Here is a 19,777-nt window from a genome sequence, read left to right as displayed (position 1 = left end):
TAGAGTGAGAAAGTTAAACATGGACCACATTTATAAAGTCAGTTGATTTGCTCTTCATCAGTTGTGGCTAAGAACAACCTACAAGCCAGTGAATTTCTGTTTCTTGGCTTTGAAATGCACCCAAGTCTAGTTATTTGCAAGGCATTTTATCTTGGTATTTTATATTATAAATGATAAAGTGCCATAGAGAAAAATAGAAGTCACAGGTAAAACACGAGGATAAAAGTTGCCTATATGGCCTCCAGTTAGGGATAATCCATGGTCAACATTTTGTATATATTCTTTTGGATTTTTGGATACAGTCTCCTTATGTAGCTCTGGCTGTCCTGGAGCAGAGACCACCTTCATTTGCCTGCTTAGTGCTGGAATTAAAGGTGTGCTCCACATGACCATCTCCTGTGTAAACTCCTGTATTTTCTGTATGCAGTATTTTGGGGCAAGGAACTACAATAACATTATATATACTAAGTTATATATTAACAATTTTCCTTTTACTATATAATAGATACATGCCATTGTAATTGGAAAGTGAGAATGAGCAGAAAGGTTAGAAAAGATGAACTTGGACAAAGACTACTATGTACATTTTCTGTAGTCTTCCACTAGCTCCTTGCTTAACAAGCACTTTCTAACAAGCACTATGCTAGATAAGTGATGTTTGCATTTTGCCTATTGTATATTTATACCAACAGCTATCCATATACTGTATTTATAGAATCTATTACATGTAATATAGTACAGTACAGGATATGCAATTCATAATAAGAATTTGTTAACTAAAAGCCTAATGGTAGGAGACTGCTTGTTAAGCCACAGAAGAATCAAATCACAAGAGGAAATGATACACAGTCATTAAAACACAGAAGAGTCAAACCACACAAGGATGCATTGTGCAGTCATTAAAAACCATATGGTATTCTAATAAAATACCAGTTAGGAAAATATTCTTGTTGCTATATTATTAAATTTAAAAACCTGGCTTAAAAACACCCTATAAGGTAGATCATATTTCTGTAAACAGTACATCATTTACATCTTTTTCTGTAAAAGACACTATCAGTAGCTTTCTCTGAACCTGAACGTTCATATATTTTTTGCTTTGTGTCTGGGTCCTTTCTCAATTTTCACAATGAACACCACAGTGCTCTGCTTTTGTCACCATAAGCAGCCAGACAGAAGTAACCCAAGCAGAGTAATGTGTCTTTGTGTGGCAAAAACTTCAAGGTCTATTTCTCAATGGAATACTAGCTTTATTTTTCTTTAGAAGTTATGAAGTTAGAAACATATTCTAGCAGAATTAGTTACTATACTCAGCTAATGAGATAAGTACCACTTCCAAAAAGATAATTGATGGAGAATTCAATCCAGTTCTCCAAGGTTGTGTTGCCCGGGGTCATACTTGCCTTTATTATCACAGCATTTTCATTAGACTCAGAGTCTTGAAGCTCTCTCTCTCTCTCTCTCTCTCTCTCTCTCTCTCTCTCTCTCTCTCTCTCTCTGTGTGTGTGTGTGTGTCTGTCAGGGGGACTCCAAGGAACATGCAGCTGTTAAGAGAAATGGCTTTTCCTTTCTTCTGCCTTGTTCTCTGAGTAGTTTATCATCACTTGTGGCAGCTTTAAACACAACCTTATCATTTATCTTCATTTTCTCTTTTAGATAGTAATTCCCATCGCCTTCCATTAATTTTTGAATGTTAACCTATTTGGCTTAAGGGGGAGATTTTCAACCTTAATATTAGTACAGAAAAGAAAACCTTATAAGAACATGGGGATTTTTCTTAGAAGAGTCATTTTTGAGATGCAGTTGGCATGTGAAATAGCATCCCAAATGGGAAGATAATATCCTTGTTAATCAAAAAACTATTTAAAAACTCAATTAACAGAACATTATGCTATATAATTAATCTTCATTGAATTTCACTTTCTTTCCCATCCCCCCTACAAAGTAGTTAATAAGCCCTTAGATTTTATTGTAATAATCAATAGGCTAAATTTCATAATATAATGTAATCTAGCTATGGAAAGACAATCAGACACTTTTCCGCTACTGAAGTAATTACATCAAAAACCACCATAAGTCTCTTTCACAGTAGTGTGTAACAACAGAGTCTGTGAGTGACACTTGAACAGAAAAAAAAATCACAAGAGAATAAATGGAAATAAGATGAGGTGATGTGATTTCCAAGAGATCGGGGTTGCAAAGAGTAAACAGGAAAATAAATACAGTTACAAGAGGGATGAAATTAGCTAGAATCTTTAAAAAACATCAGAGAAGTAGAGACCTGATTGTCTTGAGGCGTGCTTGGATAACTCCCAAGCAGCTAATCTAGAATTGTCACATTTTAGATCTGTCCACTGGCTCTATATTTGAGGGATGGGGGATCAACTGCATTACATTTTCTCTCTTTTTTTTCTATAGGATTCACCTATGACTCACTGCACATACTTTGAAAGTTAAAACAACAAATGGAACAAATTTACCCACAATGCAGTCAAGGCTTAGTAATGGGAAGTCTTTTGCTGTGTCTTCCTCTTCTTCAAAAAGAATACATGCTTGGTTGTGTTAGAGACACTGCCTGCATTTTTTATTCTCCATGTGAGAATCCTAAGTGGTATTTCAGCATATATTCATCACAGACTCACACACATGACGAAATGGATCATTCTTCAACCTCTTTGCATGGGCCACGGTCTTTAATTTTTTTCTCTGAATCCTCTTGTTACCATTCCCCATGAGCATACTTTAGTAGTGATCGAATTCCAAACTGTTTTTTCACCCCCAAAAAGAGGTTAAAATCATGGAATGTTGGCAACTTCACTCATGGAGTGAATTCTGACCAGGGTTTATTCACCTGCCAGCACGCTGTCTTCTCTATTTATATCAACTCTCCCTAAACCTACAGGGCATGAAGAGTTTGAAGTCAGATAAAGAGACTATATCCTGAGCAGTTTCATGGACCTTCCCAAGCTCCTCTGGTCTTGCACTCCCAGTTCAGAACTTGATTTTCTCAGATACACAGACATCTGTTTTGCAGACCCCTAAAATATATTCAGGGATTAATAACTATTTTTCAAAATGCCGACAGCTTGTCGAGTTTCCTGAAATGCATTCCCAGAATAACATGGATGAATCTTAAGACAGGAAGTCACACTCCCCAAACACCTGCAAGCAATCTACTTTAGGAAACTGCAGATAACGGGTTCCACAAAAACTGGGTCATAAATTCGATGCTTATAAAAAGAATAGCTACTATTTACTGAGTCCAACTCTGTGTGCAACTTGAATTTTGCTAGGCATTTTGCAAACAGGATTTCTAAGATTTTTACTCGCCCATGAGGGATGGAGGAACATTGAGGCTAAGGGAGACATAGAGGTCTAGTTGACTGTCTCTGAAAATACCAAATGGGGGGAAAGAAGAACCTGCACATACCGTTGGTAGACAGAAGAAAATAAGCTGCATTCTGTTGAGGGAGCCATCTTATCTTATTGATTTTTTCTTCTATCTCTAAGCTCTTCAGGTAATCGAACTCGGGTTCATGGCTCTGGAATGTGCTGTAAACATTGTATTCACCCCTACGATGAACCTGGTTTTTACTCTGTAGGGCGGTAAAAACACACACAGAAAATGAAACAATTTAAAGCAAGTGCCAACTCTGTTTTTCCTTTGAGCAAAGCCATTGGGGGTGGGCTGGAAGGCTGCATCACAGAGTAGAGAGACCAAGATCACTGCAGCCGTAGATTCAGCTTAGTTTACTGATACCCAAAGCATGTACTCTGCTGGTAAATAACAGAAATCACACACACACACACGTAAATTGTATATTTAAACTATATTAACACAAAGTGTATATCATATTTATATATAGAAACAGAAGTTGCCAGGTGTGGTGGAGCACACCTTTAATTCCAGCACTCAGGAGGCAGAGGCAGGTGGATCTCGGTGAGTTCAAGGCCAGCCTGGTCTACAAAGAGAGTTCCAGAACAGAAAAAAAGAAAGGAAAAAAAAAAGAAGGAAAGAAAGAAAGGAAGAGAAAAGGAAAAGAAACAAGTTAAAATAGGACAAGATTTTGCATCAATACAAATAGATGATCTAATATGCGCATCTTCGTGCAGTTCAGGAAATGCTGAATGGTCCATTCCGTGGCGATGCTCACACATCCTTCTATCAGTCCCTATGAAAGGGGCAAAAGCTGTAGCAAATGCAACTTTCAATGCTCATGGAAGCTCTGAGACGTAGGTAGATGGACCCTGGAGGCTCAGAGACATACGTGACTCTTCTAAGGTCACACAGCACTCACGGAGCCAGCCGATTTCGGCATCAGTTCCTCCCACCTCCATTTTTTTTTTTTTTTTTTGTGGGGCACAGTGATGGAAAGGCCATCTGCACACGAGGAGAATGGCGGGCTTTCCCTGTGTCTTTCCCCTAGTGCTGACTATGCAAAGTGCAAACAGCAGGAACTAAACCCTGTGGCACAAAGCCAAGGGCCCGAGGTTATGGAAAAGGAGAAGGGGAGGAAAAGCCTCTTGCAGAGACAAAGATAAAAAGAGACAGGAGGGGAGACTGTATTTGCAGCTATTTCAGAACCTTGTTACCCAAGGTCTTGAGGTTTGGCTTTGAAAGTCTGTTCAAAAGTTAAAATTTTGCTGGGCGGTGGTGGCGCACGCCTTTAATCCCAGCACTAGGGAGGCAGAGGCAGGCGGATCTCTGTGAGTTTGAGACCAAGCCTGGTCTACCGAGCGAGTTCCAGGACAGGCTCCAAAACAATACAGAGAAACCCTGTCTCGAAAAAACCAAAATAAATAAATAAGTAAATAAATAAAATTTGGGTTTCACTAGACATATTTTAAATCAAAGTTTGATTTTTTTTTAAAGAAAAGGCTCAATTGAAACTATATGGTCTCAGGTAGACACAGGACACCAGAAGGTGTGTTGCAGCTCGCCCACAAGTGGCGATGTCTGCTGAGCCTGGAGGTGTGCAGACACTGAGGACTGAGGTCCTTAGGAGCAGTTTTTCTGGGAGTGGCAAGCTATTAAAGAGTCACTGGCCCCAAATGATGTCACTTGGCTTCTGTCAGGCAAGCCATGTATGCGTCTGAGCCCCAAACTCGGGTGAAGCTGTCACTGAGTCCCTTGATCCTCATCCTTGCTGATGCCCCTGTTCCAGTGAAGCCACCCCTGCTGCTTTGGAAGGTGTGCCCCCATCATTCTCCTGCTGAGTCGGGCTTCCCAGATCTCCCAGCAAAGGAAAATAGGTGAAACCTAAAAATAGCTGGCAGAAAATGTGGGGTGGGATATTACTGGCAACATGCGGCCTTGGGTAATTTATGCTAAATAGTTCCTCCAGTTCCCCTTAATCATAGCTGTGAACCTAATTGGATTTTTTTTTCAAATTGGAGACTTGAAAATCAGTTTTCAAAGGACTTTAGATGCTGACATCTTCGACACTCTCCTGTTTACTCACAGAGGACCAGTCCACCTTAACAAAAAAAAAAAATATCTATGAGGGCTGATTTGCTACCATCCAAATCAGACTGTCAAGTGTGTGTAGCATGTGCCAGACCAATTAGCACCAGGCAGCCCTGGAAAAAGCAGGAAAAATTCCAGGTCACGAAGAGCGATTTAGTTCTTACTTGCCAACTACATTTCCATGTTCCCGGGGCCAATGCAATAGGCTGGGTGCCTGATTTAATGCCGAGCTCTTGAATTTACACAGAACCCCGAGGGATTATGAAGCCCTTATAGAAATTAATTGCAAATAATGTGCAATTACCAAATATATCACCCCTAAATGAGGCTTTCCTCTTTTGAGGGGGAGGTGTAATGCAAATGGCTTGGAGGCACAAAGCGGGCATTAAATTGCGTGGGAAGTCTCTCTTGGAGACTTCCTCTTGACACTGGGCCTCCCCACATCTCCCCAGTGCCCAGCGCGTCTCAGAGGAAGACGGTGGCAGATGTGAGTGTGTCAAGAACACAGAGTCCCCTGCTGGAGCGGCTAGAGTGGGCCACGAGAGGCCAAGGAAACCAAACCGGGCCATTATTCCATTATGAGAGGACAGAAACAGGCTCGGGGGTCGGGGGGGGGTATCCTTAATTTATGTGGAAAAGAGACGGTTTCCAGTGGAACCCAGGCCCCAGGAAGAGACCAGCCATAGATACGGCATTATACAACATACCCAGCTCCCGGGACACACACTGAAGTGCCATCTGCGGGGACCGAGAAGCCCTTTTGGAGGATTTCGCCTCTTTGGTGGGTTGAGCACCAATTTCTTCTCTATTGACCAGACATGCCCTTTTTTTAAACCACTGTTGTCAAATAAAGCTATTTTCCTCTCCTATATGTATTCTGCAGTACCTGAAGTGAAGGGAGACTGAATTTCAACACCCGGAGGATAGATCCCAAGACAACATCTGGAGTTTGCTCCTCCACAAGCACCTGTGGAATTTTGCAGGTCAGATGAGAGCAGCTGCTGTTTCCCAGTGTTCACCATGCAGGAGGATTAGGCCCTGCCCGGGGAGAACCCTCTTTGAGGTGCTTTTGTGGGCTTGAACTTAGAGCTGAGGATGCTAATGACTTTTTGGCAGTCTTACGTTGGTGAGCAGAGCGGCAGGCAAGGTTAAGGGCGACAGACACGTGAGGATTAAGGCACAGCGGGAGGTCTCCTCTTAAAAAGGGAAGAAAATGAGAATTTCCAATTGGCTGACACTTACCTCCTGTTCTCGCTGAAATATTACAACCCGACCCCCCTTGTCCCCTGTCGCTAGTAACTCTCCCGTGTGGTTGAATTCTACCGTAGAGATAATGTCAGCTGAAAAGAAAAAAGACAAAAGCAATTTAAGTAAGCGCACACTTACTTTGAAAGGGTAGATAATAGACACACTTTTCTGTGCATTTAAGGGCTTAGGGCTCCGGCTGTGCGGTGGAATTTACAGGGTTTCATGTTCTGCATTTTAAGCACCACTTGACGCAGCAGTTGGGAAATTTCCTAGGTGCCCACTGCACTGTGGGCGGCTCCCGGAATATCTCAGGGGACCAGAGGGGCAGGGCACGTGTGTTCACACCCTTTGTTTTGTGGAAGAGAAAGTGAATCCTTTCCCCTCATGGAAGTGGTGCTTTTCTTTGCTATTGTCACTGCCCACAGGCCCCTAGTCCAGGCTAGAAAGTCCCCCAGAACAGGTGTTAGCCTGAGGGAGGCGGGCTGAGGGTGTTGATGCTGACGCCAACCACAGGAGAGACCATAGAGGTCACCGGGACACCCCACTAGCACTGCTGTGTCACCCTGGCTCTCCTCTTGCGTAAGCCCAGAGCATCCCCTGCAGTGCACACCCTTTTCTAGGACAGGGCCCTGGAGAGGAGGTGTCACAAAGTCAGAGACAGGTGCAGGCACCAGGGACCCAGAGCATCTGTAGCTGCAGAAGGAATCTCAGCGTATATGCTGGCCACCCTGGTGGCCCAAGGGCAGGTGCGTTACCCGTGACTGGATTTATTAGGGCTAGTTTTAGAGAAAAAGAAAAGTCTGGGGCTAATTCCTCCACAGTTATTCCTCCACACGACTTCCACAGTTGGGGAGAGCACATGAGCATAGAGATAAGGAAAGACAGAGCATTAAAGGGAGGAAGGGAAAAACGACAAAAGAGGAAAAGAACTGTGATCGTGGCCTCTCTGACGGGGACTGGCCGGACCCTGAGCCCACAAAGGCCAGCGTGAGCTGAAAGTTCTGATGAGCTCAAGTCCCACACCTCACGGGTGCATCACCTTTTTATGATGATCTCTGTATGCCAGCTTTAGTCAAATAAGCGCATAAAGCTCTCCACCCGCTGCGGTGTCTTTTCCTTATCTGAAAATATTCTTAATTCTCACTCTTTGCTCAGAAGTAGAGAGAAGTAAGTCATAAGTCTTCATCACTTGCAGGTGAGGCACACTTACTAGATACAGTCCAAGCTTTATGTTGGCCCTATCAGGAGTCAGTTCAAACTCTACAGGACAAGGAACACAGAAGAGAGTCCCTTTTGAGGGACAGGTGTAACAGGGGACATGCTGCCTGAGGTCCTCAGCCTTTGAGGAATTAGCATCCAGACATTTAGATCTTATATTTTTGGCTGTAAGCCTAGCCTTTAACGGCTGAGCCATCTATCCAGCCCGATATTTAGATATTAATAGAAACATCTTAAATTCTATAAACTGATAATGTATTTTCTTTTCAGTATACGACAATAAAGACAAATTTTCTTGTTATGAGTCAGGTTCCCTCTAGGTAGCCCAGGTTTGACTTGGTATCAGATACATCACAGTCTAGTCTACAACTTGACATCTCCCTGATTGCCTTTCCTCAGATCTGAGATTACCAATCTATACCACCAAGCTCTGGGCTAAGGAAGGAAATCTTGTCCATAGGCTGAGGGGAAGGCTCGGTGGGTAAAGTGCTTATTGTGCAAGCCTAAGGAACTGAACTTGTGTTCCCAGCACACACACAAAAACGGAGTGTGACAGTGCCCATCTCCAATCCCCATGCTAGGTGGAGACAGGAGGATACTGGCACCTTACTGGTCAGCTAGCCTAGCCAATTCAAAAAATAAGGAAGGAGAGGGTTCACTAGGAGTAGGAGAGGATAAGACAGAGCAGTGAGAGGCTGTATATGATTGAAATACATTATACACATGTATGAAATTGTCAATAATTTTAATACATATTAAAGATATATAGAGATAGAGGAAGACAGTGAATGACAACCTCTGCATGGGACTGTGTAATTGCACACGTATATGAACACCACGCTCACACAGGCATATCCTCTCTATACACAAATCTTATCTAAGGGTCGCATATGGTTTATGGGTCAAGTGTCTGATTTCTGGCTTATAACCATCTTCACTTAGATAAGTCAACCTCATTACTTATTGATCTAAACTAGAAATCAATTCCATTTTCTCAGGAAATGAAGCACAGAATAAGCTAAACCCTTGATATAAGCTTGGAAGGTCAATCCCTATAACAGGCACCCAGGAGCTAAGGCATAGCAGATCCCAGCATGTCTGGAGAACTTGCCACTTTGTATAAAGTATCTGGTCACTTGTCTTCCTTATAGCTGGTGTATCATGGCAGCTTAACTCTGCTTGGAGGACAGGAGTCAGCTGTTAACTGTCTGCTGTTGCCTTAGAATGCTCTCTCTGAGGCGGTACTGAGTGTGTGCTGCCAACCTCGCTACTGCTTCTGGCTTTCAGTGAGGACAGGAATCTAACCTTCAGTGATGACAGCAAGAGCTTCCTGACCTGCCTAGAACGTAAGGTGGGTTCAGCTGCCTCTTTTTACTTTACAGCTTCTGTCAAGTACTAAGGAATGAAACATGCATGACTCTCCAACTGTTCAAACACACACACACACACACACACACACACAGAGAGACAGAGAGACAGAGAGACAGAGAGACAGAGAGACAGAGAGAGAGATTCAGGGGGTGGGGACAGAAACAGAGAGAGAGACAGAGGACATGTGAACAATGACGAGGTAATGGGGAGACCTGGTGACCGACCTCAATATGTAGTTCAGGCTCACCCTGAACTTGCCATGTGGTTTAGGCTGCCCTCAAACTTGCGGTCTTTCTGTTTCAGTCTCTGGAGTGCTGGGATTAAGGTTCTGCTTTTGTGAAGTTGACGCCCTTGTCTCGGGCAGCAACTCTGGACTGTGGGCTGAGGAGCCTCTCCACCTGTCTTAGCTAATGGCCAGTTCTTCCTTTTGGAGGAAGCTAGGTGTCAACATAGTTAGGTAGCTCGTCCAGCATGAGCCCTGGCTCACTGCCAAGAAAAGGCCATGCTCAGCAAAGCAAAAACTACTTGTAAATACACTGTTCTACCCAGACTCTGAAAGGTCTTTCTTTAAATCTAAATAGCTGAAAACAGGGCAGGGTTCAGGTTCAATCACATGACCTCAGCCAGCACCACGGGAATCTTCCATTATGAAAAATAAGGTATTGCCCTAGACAATAAAATGTGTGTCATTTGTTTTTGCAATGGCCCCCATTGTTCGGGGCTCTATCTTCCTTGAGAACCTTGCAAGAGAAAGGGTGACTTGAATGGCAGGAGCATGCAGTTCCTCTGTCCTCTTGCAAAGACTTTAGATTTGTTTGAATCCTGCCAGCCAGGCTGGTCGGTATAGGAGCTGCTGCAGCTCAGCTGATATCTGTTTTGAACTTCCCTGTTTCCTGACTCATTTATCACTACTAGGCAGCTAGGTATAGCTGGAAGACTTCACTGTCCCCTCCAACTCTCCTTATCTCTGTCTATGACTGCTTACTAATTGATAGAAAACTCACAAATCACCTTCACATTCCAATTTCAAAATACCCGGACTACAGATGCCCATTCTCTTGTCTATGAAACACGCTGCTAACCGGGAGCCTAGAAAGAAGGGGACCCAGGCACAACTGTAAGCTAGCAAATTTAGCTACAGCAACCACATCTCAAATCATGATTGACAGAAAGCAATCCTTCCCAGGCCATATGACTTTTACCGTAGGTAAGTTTACAAGATGACTCAAGATTGCATTAAATTTCATTACAATCTAATTGCACTATTGAGTACGAAACTAAAACCTCAAGCATTTTCCCTCCACTTTCTATATGGGTGGTGATAAGGCGCACAATGACGGAGAAACAAAAGCCCTCAACAGTGACTGGGGTCAAATGTGGTTATAGGGTTTCTAAAGAAAACCTGTGTGGTATGAGACTGGCCGTGCTCCCCATCTATTTGTGCTGATTTAATTTTCACAACACAGCGGCCTGCTAACCCTGTTTCTAGCTCAGTTGGCGCCGTGAAGCCTGACTTTTTTCTTTTAAAAATCAATCTGGGCACCTTACACAAGTTTTACACTAGCAATTTACTATATCAAGTCTCCATTTACCTCAACAATGGATATTGACCTGGCAGTTGTATTCACAAGATGGGAGGCTGAGGGGGACAGAGGGAGCCCTGTGATTATGACCTAGTCTCTCACAGTATCACGCCAGGCTGGAATCAGGGCAGAGTTCCTGGTCAAAAGAGATGCTTGTGTGATTGGGTGACATAGGGATTGGGGTGGCATTTTGATCAAAGGACAATGCCGCTTAGACTCAGAGCATCCCAGAGTCCACTGGTGGAGCCATTGCGCTGGCCAGGTCATTGGTACTGCCTCTGAACATAAATCGTGGTGATGGAAGTGAATGGGTAATACAGTCAAGCCTTATCTTTCATCTAAAACATGTTCCAAGGATGGGGAGCCATGTGCCCTACTGGATCAGCCATGGGGCCCTGCCCACTCAGGCCTGGGCTTTTGTTCTGATGATCAAGTTTGCTCTAGGCTTTTTTGTATCTCCACTTCAGATAAGGATGGAAAATGCACCTCACAGCATACCACAGTAGTGAAATGATGGCAGTTGCTAGGTTTCCATAGAAAAAAGGTGGGTGCATCACTATAGGTGAGGTGTCTTGAGTCATTGCCTGTGGGGACATCAGGAGAATGGACATGTGCACCCTTGCTATCCCTCTTTGGGACCTCCAGTTAGACTGATTTTGTGGGTCCTTAAGCAAATGGGGAGCTCTAGGATTTTCCATGGGAATCAATTACTCTTGTCTTTGTGAGACTCCTTTCCAAGCCTTGGTTCTCACTCTTCGGTCAGCACCCATGTTTTCAAGTCAGCTTTTCTTGGGTAAGCTTTGGTAATTGAAACAGTGCACTATGGTCCAACAAGAGGCAAGATACGAGCTACATTCTTGCTGTCTCCCCTCTATACTTCCTGTCTAACACAGACTTGGTTTCTATTATACAAATAGTGTCTGGGGAAATGGAATCCTTTTTCTTTTACTGGGGTATCATGAATTGTGTCCACACTGGTTTGAACTTCAACCTGATGCTAGTCTTCCTCTCACAGGAAACTACAAGGAGAAATGTCCGCTAGTTTCATTCTTAAGGATCATATCACAGTTGTGATATGGTTAACAGTGTGTACAGCATCACAATTGGCAGCATTAGCTGACAATCTGTTCCTGCCCTCCAAGCCCGATAAAGGCAGATAGTGTGCAATGTAGAGTTTCTTTCTGGGTTGCCCTTACTCAGTGCTTCTCCTACGTCTGTCTTCCACAGCCCACCTACAGAGGCTGAAAAGTCTGAAATTTGCTTATTCTTGTTTGTAGCCAGGTAACCAAGACCTGACCATTGAGATTAAGAGAAGGGTTCACAGGGTAGGACTGAAGATTCTGAGGGAAGTTTATTTATTTATTTATTTATTTATTTATTTTTAGACAGTGTTTCTCTGTATTGTTTTGGAGCCTGTCCTGGAACTTGCTTTGTAGACCAGGCTGGCCTCAAACTCACAGAAATCTACCTGCCTCTGCCTCCTGAGTGCTGGGATTAAAGGCGTGCGCCTCCAGTGCCCGGCTGAGGGAAGTTTATTTTTGAAATTCATATTTATCATTTTAATCATATGTGTGTATCTGTATGTGGGTATGTGCATGTGCGTTCAGGTCCCCGTAGAAACCAGAGGCATCCAATTCCCTTGGAGCTAGAATTATAGGTGATTGGGAGTTGTCCAACATGGGTGCTGGGAGATAAACTTTGGTCTTCTTCAAGAACAGTCCACACTCTTAACTGCTAAGCCATCTCTCCAGCTCCCGGGGTAAAGCTTTATTCTTGTGTTCTATCTGTGTGTTCTTGTGATGTATGTGTTATGCCTTCTGTGATTATATGTGTTCATGATACGTGGGTGGCATCTATTATGTGACATGGGGGGACAGAGGAGAACTTTGAAGAGACTAAGACTACATGTGACAGCTGGAGAAACAGGAAAGTATCTTTAATGACAACTGAGCAGCTAAGACCTTCATCAAGACAGCTATGTTTGAGCTTGTGAAACACTTGACACTATGGCTTAAGTCACTATTAGAATGACTTCCGTTATTTGAATTGAAAAGTATTCTTGTTTGTTTTTTTTTGCGGAGCTGAAGATTACACCCTGGGCTGTACCACACCTCAGCTCTAAAAGCACACCGGTAAGCCTGCTGTTCTGTCCGTGTCTTCCTCATAGTTCTTTGCACAGGAATAGATTACTAATGCAGACTGAATTGGAAATACATGGCTCCTTCCTCTGGCTCTCACGTGCACACATGCATTTCACTGTCCTATACAACCAGTTTTCCTTTCCACTTGGTTAATTAGCAACACTGCGCGATTTGTTTCCTCTTTTCCCTGCTGTGGAGACGTGTAATATTTTTCAGCTGTGAAAATTATGAAAGAAGGGTACGGTGAGAGAATGCCCACTCCAATTTACACGTGGTGTCCATTATAGAATTAGGCCTTCAAAGGACCTAACTACGCCCTCCTCGGGAGTTTTGCTCTCCCTGCTCAGATGTAGTGAGACTCTCCATGCTTGCTGAGCTGTGAAAATGCAGATGATAGGAGGCAGGTGAGTCATGAGCACCATGCTGTTCCCATTAAAAGGTACCCAGCTTCCACGGGATGGCTGGGTATCCAGCATGAATTGTAGTGAGGCAACACAGCCATATGTGGGCTGATGGGAGAGGGAGCTGCCCTACAGATGGAACGACACTTCCCCGTGACGGGGAGGTATCTTCACAATGACAAGTCTCTAAGTGCAGAAAAACACAGTGGGAAAGTGAGAGCTGTCCAGACTTGCCTGGGAGCCTGTGTGGGGAAGAGTGGAATTTGATGTCAAGGTGTCTTCCATCTGTCACCCACTCTTCCAAAACACAGAGGAATAATTAACTACTCAGTGACGCAAACCCTGCCAATCTTTCAGATCTATTATCTGAACAATGAAGGGCATCTGTACCTGACCCTGTTGTTGGAGCTTCAGGTCCAAAAGGAAAAAGGATGGTGGGTAGGTCCTAGCCAGGCACTGTGCCATCCAAACACACTTATTATGGCATTTGCTTGGCACAGCTTTAGTCAGAAATTGTGCTGGGCCAGATGCTCTGAAGTCAGGATGGCAAGATGTCCCTTCCATGGAAGCTAAAACTCCCCTATTTGAGAGTTGGCGCAAATACCACTTTCCCAGGAAAACATTGTGTGACTTCTCCCAAGGCCAGGCCAGATCCCTTTAATTTGCAGGCTCATTGCTCCCCTTACTTCCCCTTCATAAGTTATCATCTCTTGTCATTAGCACTTATTACAGTGATATTACCATCATTTGAGTGCCCCTCTCACACACTAATTTATAAACTTCACAAGGAACCCTCAGTGCCTAGCTGTAGGTCTCAGCATAGGACAGATGCCTCTCAATGTTTTGTTCTTTGGTGGATTGCCGAGGGAGAGCCAATACCTAAGCAGACCATCACACAGAGAATGAAAACCTTCTACGCATAGTAACAAAGAAACACTGGGTGGATGCACAAGGAATTTTCTTAAGGTGTGTGTAGCCAATGGAGCTCTTATTTAGAACAATGAGTGATGACTATAAAACCAGATTGATAGATCAGTGAAGAACAGGCTCTCTTGGACCACAAGTAGGGAAACATACAGGTAGGGAAGAACAGGGACCAAGGCAGAGAACTCTTTGGAGAAGACAGGGAGATGATGAAAAGACAGGCAGTGAATTCTGAGTCTATGCTGTAATATGAAAGGACTGTTTAATGAGTTGTTTATGTGTTGTGGTGCTATGGGTATAGGGATATACTAACATTTTCCCCTAAACACAAGTGGTCCTTGAGCTTAGGTATATTCAGTCTAGAGTACTGATAAGTCATGCTAGATTGAGACGCAGGAAGAAGTATTGTTGGAGAGAGGTTGTGGAGACAGCTTATTTAATAAAGTGCTTGCCACACAAACATGAGGTCCTTAGTTTGGATCCCTAGCACGCATGTAAAACCCCCTGCAACCTCAATGCTGGGGTGGGGGTTGGGAGCATTGGCAGGTGGATCTCCAGAGCTTGCTGTCCACTCTAGCCAATAGGTGAGCTCCAGGTTTAATGAGAGATCCTGTCTCAAAAAAATAAGGTGAAGAGTGACTGAGGGAGACAGCTAATGTTGACCTCCAGGTTCCACATCTCTCTCTCCTCTCTCCTGTCTTCTCTCTCTCTCTCTCTCTCTCTCTCTCTCTCTCTCTCTCTCTCTCTCTCTCTCTCTCTCTCTCTCTCTCTCTGTCTCTCTCTGGCACACACACAACCTGTAGGGGGAGAGATTGTTCAAAGATGCTAGTAATGGAGGATTTTGGACTATAGATTATGAATCCCAGTTTTCACTTTAAAAAGAATGAGACGTCACTGTTGCAGCTTGTAGTGACATCTCTGCTACATCCCTGCATTTAAGAGATTTCTATTGTACGTGGAAAAGGGCAATTGACCATTAGGTCCACCACATTCCTTCTTAAATTCTACATGGACCTAAAGAAATGAATGAAAACAGCAAGAAATGAGTTGGAGGTTCCTCCTTAAAACATGGTTTCTATGGCAACAGAAAGGTGCTGTGGCTGCTAATTCACATACTATTATAGTAAGGTGGTTTTCAATAGAAAATATTAGAACCAAGTGTGCCTACAACATTTTGATAAATCACTTGAATTTTTGTTGTCTGTTTCTGACCAGAAGCTATAGTGTTTTGAAGACTACGATAGCATATTGTTCTATTTCAGATAACATTTTCCAACCTTATAAGGAAGACCAGATACACATGGTAAATAGGAAGATAGAATGAACAGTGCCAATTTCACCATCAGTGGGACCCAACTTTTAATAAATAATCACAAGGAAAGACAATGTCATGTACACCTTTCACTTTTCTATCTCTATTGACAACTGGAAAATTTGAAAACACATTGTATTTCACTTTCCAGGAAGTCGAATGCAACTCATATGGTTTATATAGTGGTGAAAGATATGAAACAGAAAAATCAAGAAAGAATCAGTTAATATATTTATTCATTAATCCGTCTATCCAACAGATTTCTAGTTACACCAAACTGTGTCAAGCACTCTCTTCAGGAATTAAGACAGCTTATAAAATAAGAAGAATCTGTCCACATGGCGCTCATGTTCTAGTTGTGGGGAAAAGACAGCAGCTAATAGACACAACAAATAACATTTCATATTGTGTTCTGTGAGGATCAAACGGAACTGAGCAGGGGAGATAAACGGTGCTGAGGTTGGAGGGCGACTCAAATAGGACGTCAGTGGCTGGTCTCAAGGGGCAGCCTGAAGTAGGAAAGGGGTTTCCAGACCAAGGGGTCAGGGAGCGATCCTAGGAAGGAGCATGCGTATGTCAAGAGTAACCAGATCAGGGTAAAGGAGGAGAACATGAAGGCCAACATTGAGCGATCAGATCATGCCAACTGCTTGCACACCACAGCAAGCGCTTTGGCTTAGACTCTGAGAAATGGGCACAACAACACAATGTGCTGGATGCCACCAGATTACGAATTTAAAAAGTGGTTAAAATAGTAAATTTTAGTGGGATCCCACCCTTAGACTAAGAAGTACAGGCAACTAATGACTGCTGAGGGAGGGAGAGTTAGTATTTCCCAGGGATGAGTCCCCTGGATGGTTATCTAGAAACAAGTGGTCAGCCCTGTTATACACACAGAAGCAGCATCAAACGTACACAGCAGGTTATGTTATATGTTTGTGCATATATAATGTGTGTATGTAACAATCACAATGAAAAAGAGGCCACCAGTTTGAGCCACAGTGAAGGGGAATGGGGGGAGTTCAAGGAATGGGACATGGAAGGGACTGGAGGAAGAAAAAAGGAGGGAATGATATAATCATATTTTAATTAAAAATTTAAAAACTAAATTTTTTACATACATTTTTCTATAAAGCAAAACTGGAAGGTGCTGGGGAATCATCAGTAGAGAAACAGTAGATGTTTATGATAATCAGTTTGGGGATGTGAGGTGTGTGTGGAGGGGTGCTCTAGGGAATCAAGAGTAACTCAGGTGAAAGATGGAGGCACTCTGGTCAAGGCAGCTGCTGTGGAGGCAGAACGAAGCCAGATTCTGCATGCATGCTGAGGGCAGCCTGCTGGAATTCGGTGACGAAGTGGTAATGAGGTGATTCCAAGGTCTTTGCCCTTGGAGCTGTCATACTGGAGATTTGAGTTTTGAGGGTGAAGCAGGCTTTTGTGGGGATGAGCAGGTGTTCCATTTCATGCATAGGAAACGTGAGAGTTTCAAAATAGATCTGGTAAGTGGGCTGCTGGAAAGAGGTTCTGGAGTTCAGGACTTTGGAGATTTTTCATACAGATGGTACCGAAAGGCACAGGATGGTATGAGATCTCAAGGAGGGTGTTTATTAAAAGAAAATAATAGAACCTTGGGATGCTCATCTCAAAAAAAAGATGAGAAAAGGGGCTGGAAAGATGTCTCGTCGGTTACAAGCATGGCTGCCCTTGCAGACAATATTAGTGAAGCTTCTGGCACCCATACAGTGGCTTATAACCATCTTTAACACCAGTTCTGACACCCTCTTATGGCCTACATGGCACTACACACATGTAGTGCACATACATTCATTCAGGCCAACACTCATACGCATAAAATAAAAACAAACATTAAAAAAAAGTTGGTGGAAAGCTTGGCATCCCGATGACAAGTGAAGTGTGGAGTGGGTCATGTTGTCCAACAGTGTTGGTAGACAAGGAAAAAGGCCAGAATACACCTTTGCAGTAATACTGTAAAGGTCACATTAGACTTTGACAAATACAGTTTCTGTGGGTGTGTATTTAAAAGAGAACAGAAGGAGAACATTTTAAGATGATAACTGTAACTATTTCAAAGACTTGTGCTACACAGAATGACAAGGAAATAAGTGTGTGTGTGTGTGTGTGTGTGTACAAGCATGTGTACATGCACAGTAGTTCACAGCGGAGTGCTTGTCTAGCATGTGTGAGGTCTTGGGTTTGATCCCTAGGGAGTCACAGAAAGGATAAGGGTAGAGAGGAATGGAGGATGGGAAAGGAAGTGGGGCGCTTTATAATGTTACACAAGTAATAACGTTGCTTATCTGCCAACGAGAAAGCTGCAGCAGCTGAGGAGAAATGAATGGTGAAGATGAAACAGGGTGGAATCTCTAAGTGAACATAGAACTGAGCTCACGGAGGAACAAATCTGCAACCAGGACTTGTCACCACCAACATGTAAAGGGACATTTGTACAAGCTCCTTTTCTACCCAATGCCAAAGACAGTAATGAAAAAGCTGTTGAAACCCCACCGACACGTAAGATTCAACAGGGCTCTCAAGACACTTGGCATGGTACTTAATGTCACCCAACTCCACATCTGAAAATTAGTGAAAATTTAAAACATATGTATTTTCCCACACTTAAAGCCAAAGTGGGAGGTGGCCAGAGAGAGTTTCTCCCATGCTCTGGCATTTCAGAGATCCTTGTGGCAGCCAAGAGGAAGTCAAATCTCCACTGCTCTTTTTAAATTCCTCCTTCCCCTCCTTCCCCACCTTCCTCTTTTTCTTTTGAAGCCAGGCCCAGAAAAGTTCTATTCTTTTAGCCACCAACCTGCCTAGCAAGCAGATGGCTGCTCACCTGCATATGCTTTGAAGTGACATGTAATTACCCCCAGAGCACCTCCACACGGGCAGGCTGACCTGCTTGTGGCCTTGGCTGGGCAGCTTTCGCCACTGTCTCATGGAAAAACGTCCGTCAGATGTGCAAAGAGTCCCCTGCACACTCATCCTTGGTTTGTAGACATTTACCAATGGCCAGCCCAGGTGATGGTGCCAGGAACAGTCCGGAGCAATCCGTGCATGTGTCTTCCAGGAAGCTTGTCTTTCATGGAAACTCGGGCTGCACACGCCTTACTGTGCTAAGACTACAGGGAGACGAGTGTGACTGTCACGGAGAAGACTCAACTGACACTAATGAGCTATTGACTTGGCTTCAAGTGCTTTCAGCTTTAGGAGGGTGCCACTATTGCATATCAGAAAGGCAGAGTTGCCCTCTGAAAATGTCATTCGCTGGGCTGCTTTACTACACCCCCAGGCCCAGAACTAGACCTACTGTGTGTACCTCTTCTCCCAGGTCTGTTTCCATCCTCATCCAGTGAATACCTCCCCTGACCAGAGGCTGTGATTTGGGTTTTATTTACGTTATGCCATTTAACTGGCACTCCAGTTCTTTGACCTGCGGATCAGGGGGTCAAACTACTTGTCCCAGTTTGGAAGATTAATGGTTAGGGGAGTTGAGATTTGAACCCAACTATAGTTGCCCAAAATTACATATTTATGTATTTTGTGCTTGTGCATGCACACATGTGTGCTTGTGTGTGTGTGTGTGTGTGTGTGTGTGTGATACCTGTGTGGCACAAGTGTGGAGGTCAGGACAGCTTTCTGGAGTCAGTTCTCTCCTTTTGCTACATGGGGGCCACAAGGATCAAACTCAAGTTGTCAGGCTTAGCGGCAGGTTCTTTTACTCTCAGGCCCTCCAAAAACCTGCTTTCTTATTCAGTGTGTGTGTGTGTGTGTGTGTGTGTGTGTGTGTGTGTGTGTGTGTGTGTGTGTGAGATCAGAGAAATCCTTGTTTAGCTCCCCACTCAGAGCTGCAGGTTTTCTCTATCAGGGTGGCAGGGTATGTTTACGTGGCTGCAGGTTTTCTCTATCAGGGTGGCAGGGTATGTTTACGTGGCGGAGCTTCATGCCTTCTTTGTCACACACCCCACGTTTCAGTCATGTTTAATCTTTCACTCAGTCTACACAGCCATGCTCTTGACTGACCAACTCTCATTCTATTTCATTTTCCCAAGATTTTAGAATTACTATCTCTTACAAATAAAGCAAGAACAGTT

General features: G+C 43.6%; 1 protein-coding gene across 8 annotated transcripts in view; it reads right to left on the bottom strand.

Moving 5' to 3' along the window:
* The window catches only part of Ppp2r2b (protein phosphatase 2 regulatory subunit Bbeta), a 390,383-nt gene that overhangs the window by 81,889 nt on the left and 288,717 nt on the right, over nt 1-19,777 (bottom strand). For 5 of the 8 annotated variants that reach the window (XM_040741864.1, XM_040741866.1, XM_040741869.1 and 2 more), the window contains 3 exons: nt 6,710-6,807; nt 6,354-6,434; nt 3,431-3,596 (listed from right to left, as the gene is read on the bottom strand). In XM_040741864.1, coding sequence (XP_040597798.1) covers nt 3,431-3,596; nt 6,354-6,434; nt 6,710-6,807 — 345 coding nt within the window. The remainder of the gene's footprint in view (nt 1-3,430; nt 3,597-6,353; nt 6,435-6,709; nt 6,808-19,777) is intronic. The other 3 variants (XM_040741865.1, XM_040741871.1, XM_040741872.1) reach the window with 1 other exon arrangement.

Source organism: Mesocricetus auratus, unplaced genomic scaffold (genome assembly GCF_017639785.1).
Source record: "Mesocricetus auratus isolate SY011 unplaced genomic scaffold, BCM_Maur_2.0 Super-Scaffold_6730, whole genome shotgun sequence".
NCBI lineage: Eukaryota > Metazoa > Chordata > Mammalia > Rodentia > Cricetidae > Mesocricetus > Mesocricetus auratus.
Note: the sequence above shows the minus strand (reverse complement) of the source record. Positions and strands in the feature narration are given on the sequence as shown.